We start from the raw sequence: 12,694 nt of genomic DNA, 5'->3' as shown, positions 1-12,694 counted from the left end.
TTTGTCTAAAAGCATCAAAAAAGTGTTTTGTTGTGCCCTGGCTCGGCTAATAATAGTGAACTCACAGATCAAGTTTGAGTGGTAGAATTGATGACTATAATACAATGTAAATTGTCAAAAATACCCAAAAAAAATCAAATTGAAGATTTTTATACTTTTTTTTACACAGTACATGAAAAATAACACTAAAAAGGGAAGTTTTATGTTATTCGATAACAGTTTGAACTGGACTTTATCTTAATAGAAGAGTTACCGTCGAGCAAGATCTTTATTCATTGAACAGGACCACAAATCTGGAAGACTGTCATTTGAAACCGAGTCTGGAAGTTTACGCCATTTGGAACAGTAATCGCACTGAACCCAAGTATGGTCAGGAAGGCTGTAACAAATCACAATTAAAATTAAATCTTAATAAAGTGTTTATATAATTGTGCATTAATAGTAAACTGTAGTTTTAATAATCTTGTATAGACAATTTTTTATTATGTGGACGATGTTGAAGCTGGGTGTCCCCACCTACCTTAGCATATTTGTCTGTATAATCATTGACCAGAATAATAAAAAAAAAGTAATAATTTCACTTTAGCAAGCAGCTTTAGAATACAAAAATACGACGACTATATGATAAACTATAAAAGTACATACTCATCTTTAGTAGATCCAAGGAACTGGTGAGTTGTTCGAGCTGCTTCAACATTCTCTCTTTTTTCATTCCAGTAGTCATTCAATTTATCTCCAACAGCTTTGATACACCTACTGTTATATGAAAATTAATTTCCATTATTATCTTTTTAAATTATCTTTTTGAATTTTTTTCCATACAAACAGGGAGTTATTGATAACAACAAATGTTAACATCCCAAAGAATTTAAAGGATTTCTGTACTATTTTAACATTAGTAAACTTTTGTTGACACAATGAACATTTAAATTTACATTCATGCTTTTCGTATTAGTGGACATTTTTGAATTCATTAAACACAAAATGACCACAAACACAAAAACACAGAACATTAAAAGCAATAACATTTATACAGCAATTAAAACCAACACTTGAATCATCCCAACAATTAGAATGTAACAATAGGTGAGCATCATGGTGCATTTTATTTGTAAAATTAATGTACATGAAATAAAGATTGTAAAAAAGGCTTTCCTAATTTCTGACACAAACAAAAAAGAATACTACCTGTGAGCTGTACTATCTTTAAAATCTTGTTTGTTGTGTGTTGGTGTAAGAAAGTTGCAATCAATAATCCCAACGATTCCAAAACCCCGATTATCTGCCTGAAAATAACATTACTTACAAACTAAAGAATTTAAAATAAAATACTTTGCAATATAAAGGCATACATCCTTACAACAATGTTTAGATCAAAGCTCCTTCTGGTCATGAGAGTAAATTTAGTAAAACACTTTTAAAGTTTGAAAGCATTGGAGGTGGGCGTTGTCCTGATGTAAATATTTAGTAATCAAACCTGGCTTTGAAATGGGGCTGTTACAATGGTTTGGGGATTGTGAAAATTTGTTACCTAGCATTTTTGGTATCCAGGCAACATAATAAAGCGAAATCAAGTGAAATCTCACTTTGGGCATTAAAATCCTACAGAACCCCTATTTTCATACATGAAGAACGTGTCTTTGTACTTACATTTTTTTGGTATCCTAGCCTCTGATAAGACTTGATTAATCGATTGTTGTGATAAAAACACACACCATAAGGATGCTCTTTTGGATTGAATCCAAACGTGATTCTAACCTTAAACAAATGAATAATTATTAATTTATATTTTACTTTTTATGTACTCTATTCTGTACGCTATACACTTAATATTCAAGAAAGAAAAAAAACTAATTTTGCAGCAATAATAAAGAATAGTTTTGTATCATCACATTTTCACAGTAGAGAAAGAAGACCAGTATGATATAATTTAAAGCCCCCTTCCCTACAATTTGTGACGTTTTGTAAAAATAATACATATATATTACTTTAAAAACATTAAACCATGTCATTCCTTGTCTTAAATGTACGTTTTATGGTAAATTATGATAAAAAGTGAGAAACAATGCACTACCTAAGTAGCTCGCGGCGATCGACCTCTCATGGACGGTCTTAGGCCTAGCCTAGCTAGGCTTAGTTTTGTAGGCCTAGCCGGTAAACATCGGTAACGTACGAACATCGTACGCTAGCTATATACCTAGCAATGAAGTTGTATAGTTGCTGCATTGTCTTTCTATTTTTGCCAGACTCCGTTGATACAAATTGGGGAAAACCCGGTATTTTCGCTGAAAAGTTAGGAGTCTTCCATTTCTTTTGGCCTCATGATCGATCGAAAAGTGGGCGAATTACAGGTGAAAAACAAAAATATCAATTCGCGCGCAATGCATTTTGGGATTTATAGCAGGCCGCTATAATTATTAGAATCGACTTATTTTTCACATTTTTAACCGTTTAAAGACGAAAAAAGTTATCGCAATAGGACCATATAGTATTATTTTTACATTAAATATAGTTTGTGATCTTAAATTAGATCTAAAAAACGTAGGGAAGGGGGCTTTAAGAAAGAAAGTCAATCATATTAAAATAAATGAATGTAAAGGAAGAAATGAATAGGTTGTATAAATAGTAGCATCTCTGTGGATCAAATGATGGTCTTATGATTATGATGTAGATGGTCTTGATGATGATTATGATGTAGATGGTCTTGATGATGATTATGATGTAGATGGTCTTGATGATGATGATGATGTAGATGGTATTGATGATGACGACGATGTAGATGGTCTTGATGATGATGACGATGTAGATGGTCTTGATGATGGTGGTCTTGATGACGGTCAATAATATAATAGCTCTATTATCTATTAGCCTAAGCTATCACATTAATAAATATAGCTATATTGTATATAATGCACCTACTAATATGTAGATTTCAGGCACATTTTAGATAATAGGTTTTTATCTCATTTTCATAATTCAAAACCCAAATAGATTTTTCACTATTTAAAACCTATGAGCAACACAGTTGTATACATCTATCTATTGTCTATTAACAAACTGATTAATAAATTAGTAACTATTAATAAACTTTCTATTTTATATACCTACTATTAAGAATATGTTACAAATAGCTAGCCAGATAACTATAGTATTAGAAATCAAAGAATATCACAGTTGTATTATCTACAGTATAAACTGTCTACTTATTGTAATGTAATGATATAGATTTATAATTGAAAAATCAACCTTAGTATCACAATTCAATTGAGTTCAACAATTTGCCCCAGAAAGGTCCAGATAAGGAATTGTCCAGATGTTTTAATGTCCACTAGGCATAATAATTAGTTCCCCAAATAAAACAGTTGATTTGACCTATGATCTTCCCCATCATAAAACTATTAGATATTGACAGTTTTAAGCAGAGATTCGACAGGGTCAATTTGATTAAAATCTGATATGGAACAATCCATTTGATGATCTAGAAAAGTTAGATATCTGAGTTTTCTAGATCTTGAAAAGTCAGATATCTGAGTTTTCTAGATCTTGAAAAGTCAGATATCTGAGTTTTCTAGATCTAGAAAAGTCAGATATATCTGAGATCTGAGTTTTCTAGACACCCAAAACATTCTTTATGACAAGACGATCTTCATCTGTTTCAGATTTACATCATTTACGTTCATTTCTACGCTTTTTACTTTTGAATTCACAGCATATATCATTATACCAATCAGATGATGTTCGTTCTGACACAGCTATGGTTTTCAATGGTGCAAGCTTATCTCTAAGCATAGTCAATTGCAGAGTTGATTTCCATTGAGTCGCTGAAATGCGATAGCTTCATGTAATCGGACGTTGAAGATAAATCATACTTCCTGTATGTTATGGTCTTCTTTGTAGATGGTAGTTTGTCGGTATCAAGACTCGCATGGAGAAAGTAATGATCCGACAACGGATACGCATGAACAGATGTACTTGTTACTATATCAGGGTTGTAATAAGATCAAGAGTATTGGTCAGGTCGCTTAGCATTTTCTTTGTGCATTTCGTGACAAAGCCACCAAACTTGGCAGAAACCTTCTTTAGGACCTAACAATTCTAGAAGTGGTGCCCAAAAATTTGAACAATTGAATGACGTCATTTTGACTACGCCCATTTTAAATATATTATGTAACTATGTAAAAATATAAAAAAACTATAAATTACATAAATATGTCAAGTATCTAATTATAGCTTATGACATGTACAAGACCACTATCCATGAGAAAAATATAATTTCACAATATAATGACATCATCAAAACCACACCCATTATATATAATATTACATCATTTCGTGCAATAATTTAAGAAATTAAATTAATATGGCAAGTTTGGTATTAAATTAAAGCTTATGACATGTACAACATCACGGAACTATGTAAATATAATTTGAACAATATAATGATGCCATTAATTAAGCCACAACCATAATTATACAGATATTGCCTGCTTAGAGGTTAAATATAAGATTTGAAATCCCTGAGGGAATATATTTCCCTCAGTGCTTCGCGCTTCATGAAATATATTCCCTCGAAGAAAATATCCTTCCCGAGGGGTTGTACAATCTAATATTTTACCGATATAAAAGGCGATATCTGTTATATTACATAGCCAACAATGCATAGCCAACAATTATGTAATAAGCCTGCCTAGTTAGGGGTTGCATTCACCTTACCTTGCGAAGAATAATATACAGATAATTACTAATTAATGATTCCTTGGCAATAAAATATTCACTTAGGCCTAGGTCGTTTAAATTAACAGAATAATTTCCATAAATAAGCCTACATTAATAATAATATTATTATTATAAGGTAGGCCGAATAAATAATAATTCGTCTTCTTCGAGGAGCAAAATCACCGGATGTTCAGCGCGCCGCACATACCAGGTTACTACCGTGAATATTGACCAATCACAAACGTTCTTTCATCACATCTAGGAGGACTAATAACAAATGAGGGCGTTATGTATGCATAGTTTTAAATAGTTTAGTTGATTAATTTCTTCAAACAAGTTGCGTGATGCAACGGGTAAAACGTTGTCTCGTGATGATTTATCATCGCGAGTTCAAGTCTCAGTAGATGACTTTTGTTTATTTATTGCCGAACTCGAGTGTTGCCACATGAAAATTACACAGTCAATATCATCGTACTCGAGAATTTGCTGGATTTTATATGTTTAATGACAGGGACACGATAATTATGCGAAAATTACTCAGTCGATATCATCGTACTCGAGGATATATACGATTTACGATCCTCGCAGTGGTAGTCATGTGATGCAGTTTCAACCAATCACGTTCACATATTTACATAGGCTATGCAATATATAAACTTTGTGAATAATGAAAAAAAAACCATTTCAAATTAAAGCTTATGACATGTATAACAACACAAGCATATGTGAAATATATTTGAACAATGTAATGACATCATTTAAGCCACAACAATATATACTCAGGTAATAAATAAGTTTGTAAACAACCTTAAAATAATACATATTCAAGTTTGGCATCAAATTAAAACTTACAATTATATAAATTGCGCAAGTGTATAGGAACACACACTGAAAGCAATATAATGATGTCATTGCAACCACACCCATTTTTATGTAACTATATGTAGCATTTTTTGTATTTTTTCTCGATCATAAAATTATGTTGATGTATATTTGGTGTAAAAATAAAGCGGAAGTACTGTACATGAGCATGGATCTACGTTTTTGTTATGCATCTAGAATCATGACATATTTGTAACGACACTTGGACCATACTACTTGTGTAGCTTAGATGTCATACAAGTACCGCAGCATGGATAGCAAAGACCTGTGCAAGAAAGTCCTGCTGATCGGAACTTGCAGTTGTTTACTGAGCAGAAGGGCAGCTTTGTACATTCATACTTTAGTATTTATGTACAGACTTTGAATGCGTCAGGTAGTATCCAGACTGGCCTCCACATAAGACTACTGTAAATTACAGTCCAACCAAAACCTTTGGGTGAAGGTACATATACTGCATTAATAATGAAATAATAATATCGAACATCATTGGTGTTAAACTAGTGGTCCAACGCTTGCTTGATATATTGATCTGTTCGAATGTTGCAGAAGGGCAGCCTATAATAAACAAATGAATTGATGAATAAATCCATTCATGCAATGAAATTAAAAAAAATTCTACACCATGTTTAAAACGACCGACAAACCAACATAACTAAGTCGATTAGAGAGATGTATTTTGAATGCATCTAAAAACTGTTCTTACCTTTATTGGGGAAATGTTGTCTATTATTGCTCCGGGATAAAGTTCCACAAGGTCGAAGAATATACCTACAAGAATAATAATGGCATCCGTGTCTACTGTTCATCATCTGTATGACAACCAGTACCATACCAGTGTCACTAGGCTGAGACAATATCTTTTTTCAATAAAGGCACCAACTATGGACAAACTTCCCCCCAATAAAGTTTTTAGATGCATTCAAAATATATATCTCTAATCCACTTAGTTATGTTGGTTTGTCGGTGGTTTTAAACATGGTATAAAATATTTTCACATTTGACTGCATGAATGGATTTGTTTTACTATCAATTCATTGTTTATTATAGGCTGCCCTTTTCCAACATTCAAACAGTTCAATACACCGGGCATATACCAAGCAAGCATTTGGACCACCAGTTTAACACCAATGTTAAATGTTCGATATTATTATTTATTTACCTCCGCGAAGGAGGTATATGTAGCCGATCACGTGTGCCGCGCCTGTTTATTTGTTTGTTAGCTACAGTAGCAGGATCACTCCAAAAGTTATTGCAAGATCTTTACCAAAATGAAAATACAGATGTGGTCAAGGACCAGTCCATTAAATTGTTAGTATTATTTTCAGACCTGCTAGTGTTAAAAGATAGGAGACAATTTTCAAAAGCCGGCGAGCAGTCTTAAAGTAACAAGTAAACTGAAATTGCATTTTCTTGAGAACTACTTGTCAAAAAAAATTCATTTTTGTACAAAAGGCAAGAGTTATAATTTGTGATTTCTAATTTTAAAACATAATTTGATTTAATGTACAAGTTTTTTGATACGAGTAGTTTTAAAAAACTTCAAATTCACCTGTTTGTTTTTGGCATTGCTGTTCTATTGTTAGTCAACTGAAACTATTGTTAGTTGAAGACTGGTTACATAACTATTACACCAAATTCGCATACACATGGTTGTAGTGACACAGCATTAAGAAACAAAAAAAATAATTTTTTTCCGGTGAAATCTTATGTAGGAGAATTTTACAGTAGGCGGAGGTATGCACTCTCGGAGTGCAGTTATAATTGCAGTATGTACCTTCAGCTGATGGTTTTGGTTGGACTGATTGACAGTATGTGGAAGCCAGTCTCGACTCTACTACCTGAAGCATCCAAAGTCTGTAGAGAATTACTAAAGTGTGAATGTTAAAAGTTTTGCTATCCATGTCGCAGTACTTGTATGACATCTCATTGGCCACTTCTTTGAGTTCAGATAATACGTAAGAAAAGACACGGAAGGCTTGTAATCATGCAACAATCTAGATAATTTATTGTATAACTTCTCAATATAGTAGTGTAACTTCTCAATACAGTAGAATAACATAACACAATCCAGTCTATACGCTTGGATCGTCTCAACTAGCCATACTAGCTAGTGAGATATCTTTTATACATCGCAAGGCATTTATGCAAATCAACCCAGGTGGTGAGCATACGTTCAACAACGATTATGTAATCATTAGCGCAGTTACGCATACTGCCGTTTCATTTTTCACAAAGTTATGTAATACATTTATATAATGGGTGTGGCTTAAGTAATGGCATCATTATATTGTTCAAATTATATTTTATATAGTTCCGTGGTTTTGTACATGTCATAAGCTTTAATTTAAAACCAAACTTGCCATATTTGATTTCTTAAATTTTCCCACAAAGTTATGTAATATAATGGGTGTGGCTTTGATGACGTCATTATATTGTGAAATTATATTTTTCTCATGTTAGTAGTATTGTACATGTTATAAGCTATCATTTGATACCAAACTTGACATATTTATTTATTTCACATAGCTACATAATAAAATGAGCGTCGTCAAACTGACGTCATTAAATTGTTCGAATTTTTGGGCATCCCTTTTAGATTTGTTAGTTAGGTCCTAAAGAAGGTTTCTGCCAAGTTTGGTGCTTTTGTCACAAAGTGAACAATATGGCCAAAAATAGGACCTAAGCGACCTAACTACATGCTGAAGTTTATGAGGAACATTGATAAGTAAGATTGAATGAACTAATAATCTCGGACAGCATTCACTGGATTATCAACATGGATGTTAAAGTAGCCAGTGATTATCATATTATTAGATAGTGAATATTGCTCAACAAGAGTGGAAAAAAAAAAGTGCATGTTTGGGCAAGGAGGCGGCCTGTAGATGCACGATAGTCTTCAATGGTGTTTAGATGATGCTTCACATGCTTCAAATGATCGAAACCCATCGATCTTATTACAGTTTATGGGTACCTGTGTATTGGGGTGTCTAGAAAACTCAGATCTCAGATATATTCAATTTTTCAAGATCTAGATCTATTCAATTCAAGGATCACTGTGTGGGCCGCAATTGCGATGTACCGCGAAGAGTAGGCCTAGCCCTTCTAGACTAGAGGGGTGCTGGTCAACTCATACCCAAACTAACTCGTATCCATGCCAACTCGTACCCAACTTGGCTAACTCGAAACTCAACCAACTCGTACATACCTAATTGTTTACTTTTTATGCCAACTCCATTAGATTCGACTAAGGCCTGGTATAACAAATGAGAACTATGTGAATTTTGACAGATTTGTAAAAAAATGCTAGACCTAGCCAACTAGCTATGGCTAAGCCTTACTACTCCATAGGACTAGTTAGTAGAAGTTTGCTTAGCTAGGCTATTCTAGACCTAAATTTCAACGGTAACGTATACTGTATATTCTTTATGATTTAAGCCATAGGCCGCTACTACAAGTTACAATATTAGTAAGAAAATGTATAATAAGTATTAATAATAATGTAGTATTTCAAATAACATACCCTCTGATAAATAATGGAACAATCCAAATAACCAACCAACCAATCATTTGATGATCTGAGTTTTCTTGATCTAGAAAACTCAGATATATATGAGATCTGAGTTTTCTAGACACCCTCCCTATTGTGGTGGTGTTATGTTAATATTACTGTGTGAATTGTTACTACCGTACTTGTATTGTAATGTAAGATAAAATAATAAGATTTATAAAGCGCACATATCCACAAAGTGCTCAAGGCACTTGTGAAAACCACGAAAAATACTAACCTTGAAAGTAAAAACAACAAAAAAACGGAATAAAAGCAGACCAATCGAAACCCACATCACTGCTTCCATTTACCGGCAATTTAAGGTGCACAGACCTGCCAGCACATTACTCTTAAACATTTTTTTACAGTTATTTGTCAACATTACAAATGGAGGCCTATTCTTGAAAAACCTGAGCTATTTGTACTAAATAAAAATATGTGTCTAGTTTTTTTAGTTATGAGTTGAGTCTGGCCTAGTAAATATTTAATCCTAACTAGACCATGGTCTAGGATATTATTTCAACTTTTTACAGCCTTGTCATGATGATGTTGATGGTCAAGATGATGGTGGTGGTGGTCATGATGTTGATGATAGTCATGATGATGGTGGTCATGATGATGATAATGGTCATGGTAATAATGGTAGTCATGATGATGATTACATACCCTTTGATTTTCTTCCCAAGGCCTATAGACATCTTTTTCTGTTTCTTTTAGACTTTTTGCAATCAACACCGTTCTAACCTTTTTTGTTTTTAAATAAATTTTAATCTTTGGGTTCAGGTATAATACTGAACAATAAGCCTAGAAAATATAAAAAAATCAGTTAGGGATATGCACTGAAATGCAGCTTCCTAAAACCAAGATAGGAAAACTGATTACCGTAAAACCTAAAAAAAAAAACCTTTTAGAAAAGTTTTTAGAACTCTTGGGTGGGCTTCTTTTCAAGATGGGTTTCTTTTTGAGATGAGTTTTTTTTTTTATTACTTTTGCAAACTAAAGAGGGGGCTTCTTTCCAACAAAATATATTATACACTGTAAAGCTTATGCTAAAAGTGATAAAATATGTAAAAGTGATAAAAGTCATTCCAACTGAGATTCAAAGTTTGTATGTATCAGCGGTTTTAAAAGTGTTACTATTTTTTAAGAAATAACAATTTATGACCATATTCTCAATTTTTATAGTATGAATTACAATAAATAATACTAATACCCGTAATGAGAAATCACATCGAGGAGCATCATCTGATGTTTGCTGTCCTCTAGAGCGTTTTGGTACACATTTGCTCTCCGCAATAAGAATATCATATGGATCTGTTGTGGTATCTAACTCGTATCTCAACACTCTGTAAGCAAAATATAATATTTTCTATTACATACTGTAGTATTGTCATTTTGTTTTGGCTGCCAAAAGAGTGAAGTTTAAAGACTACAGATTTGTCCTGTGCATTAGGCATGTAATGCTGTTAATATGCATTTATTTGTTTTCTTTGTAAATGATGTGTTAGACTTTAATACAAAATTTTCAGATTTGAACTTCAATGACTTTGAAACTTCAAGTTAATTAGGCGTGTTAATCCAATGCTTTAATCCATTTTTTAAAAAACAGGTAAAAAATTGCAGGGATATAGTTAATTATGCATCACGTGTCATTTGGAATTAGCCCTAACTAACAGAAAAGTGATATCTAATGGTGATAAATAACACGCTCTAATGCAGGTTCAGCTTTCTGTAAACGATTTGACTGATTGCGTTCGGAAATCAACTGTGCGCTCCATCTATAACTGTCTATCATCTATAACTCTGCGTCTAAAGTTGGAACAGGACCTTTTTTAATGCTTTATTTTACACTCGGCTCCACCTCGTTAAAAACAGAACAGTCAATAGTGATAAGTAAGGCTCTCATGAAATATTCTCACCTTCCGACTCATAAACATTAATTATTTTTATTATAAATTATAGTTCAGTCAACAAGCAATAAAATAGGTGATTTCTGAACCCACTTTTTGGAATTTTATCATGCACCATCATTTCTCAGAAAGATAAAGCTTGGTTTTAAGCTGGGCTACACTTAAACAGACAGGTTTTGTTGAGCATATAATGTATAAGTGCAACATATATAAAAAAAATAATACTAACCCTTTATTATTCATGTCTACAACTTTTTCTTGCGATAAATTATAAATTATTATTCTGGTTCCCCCTGTTGAAGTAATTTTTTTTAATTGATTTTGTATGGCCTCATCACTTTTAAAAATTGAATACTCCTTAATATGAGTCAATGACAACTTGTGATCTGATTTCTGTAAATTTACTAAGGACAAGACTTTTATGAATTGACATGTTGCAACAATGGTTCAGAACAAACAAACACAAGAGCCCTCCTCTACAACATTTATAAAATTCAATTTTCTTCTTGAGAATTTTTGTGACCCTAAATTAAATTGTTACAATGACAAGTGGATCGATGCTTTCCATTTTTCTTTTGGTAACTGAATATCAGCTGAAATGTTTAGAGCAAGAATGTATTTCTGGGCAACTAGATATTAATATTCTCAAAATGGTATGGCTCTCACACCACCAACTGATCTCCTCTGAGCTCCTATCAATTCATTCAACATTAAAGAGATTAGAGATTTTGCTTAGCTATATTAATTCTCTTGACTCGAAGACAGAGAAAAACAATTATTAAGTCGCATGGAAGCAAAGGTGACTCATAGGGAACATTGAAAAAGACTACTATACAATGTAGGACCCTGGTTTGTGTACATCACTTGTAATGTATGCTTTTTTAGATATATACAATTATACCATTAATTAACCCTTTCACTGCGGAGCATTATTCCCACCTCTGTGCGTACTATATATTTAAGAAAAACATATGTTTTAATAAATTGCAAAAAAATACTAATTGAGATAATTGTGTAATTATTTTTGTGGTGTGTGATGGGCAAAGGGTTAGTCTACAGTTAGGTATAAAAAAAAAGTAATTTGCATATTGATGATGTCATTACAGGTATTTTGGATTTCGTTTTTTTTTATCTAATCAATGATAAAAACTATATTTTCTATAAGAAATTCTTATGGAATACGTTTTTCCAACTGGATATTGATGAAGATACGTATAACAAATAAAATTTTTTTTATTGTTTTATAAAAATTATGCACAAATCAAAGTTTTGGGGCAAAATCGTGAAAATAATGACAGTTTCCAAAAATTCACTATAGTACAAAAACTAAGTATTGTTTCAGAATTTTTTTTTTTTGCGTGTTGTGATAAACACGATGTTGCCCTATTGGGGCTGGTAAATTTGTGTTACTTTCAAAAAGACGCTACTCAAAACAACTTTCCAAGATAGAAATACTATTCTATATACTATACTATAATTAATTAATTAATTAATTAATTAACTATAGAGGGCGCATTATTTTCAAGACGATAATACAACTATAGAGGGCCATTTTTTTTGCTGGAAAATTTTTTGAATGAATATTATAGGCCCAAATACGATTAAATAATTGTTTTGCCCATACCCGGTATTACTGTGT

The 12,694-nt window shown here is 32.5% G+C and overlaps 1 protein-coding gene across 4 annotated transcripts in view; it reads right to left on the bottom strand.

Annotated features, from left to right (window-relative positions):
* LOC144849190 (MORC family CW-type zinc finger protein 3-like) overlaps positions 1-12,694 on the bottom strand; it is a 72,465-nt gene that overhangs the window by 38,318 nt on the left and 21,453 nt on the right. For all 4 annotated transcript variants that reach the window (XM_078706227.1, XM_078706229.1, XM_078706228.1 and 1 more), the window contains 7 exons: positions 11,285-11,448; positions 10,359-10,491; positions 9,812-9,949; positions 1,651-1,758; positions 1,189-1,286; positions 646-756; positions 254-379 (listed from right to left, as the gene is read on the bottom strand). In XM_078706227.1, the coding sequence (XP_078562353.1) occupies positions 254-379; positions 646-756; positions 1,189-1,286; positions 1,651-1,758; positions 9,812-9,949; positions 10,359-10,491; positions 11,285-11,448 (878 nt within the window). The remainder of the gene's footprint in view (positions 1-253; positions 380-645; positions 757-1,188; positions 1,287-1,650; positions 1,759-9,811; positions 9,950-10,358; positions 10,492-11,284; positions 11,449-12,694) is intronic.

Source organism: Antedon bifida, chromosome 7, assembly GCF_963402885.1.
Source record: "Antedon bifida chromosome 7, ecAntBifi1.1, whole genome shotgun sequence".
Lineage (NCBI taxonomy): Eukaryota > Metazoa > Echinodermata > Crinoidea > Comatulida > Antedonidae > Antedon > Antedon bifida.
This window is presented reverse-complemented; position numbering and strand designations above follow the sequence as displayed.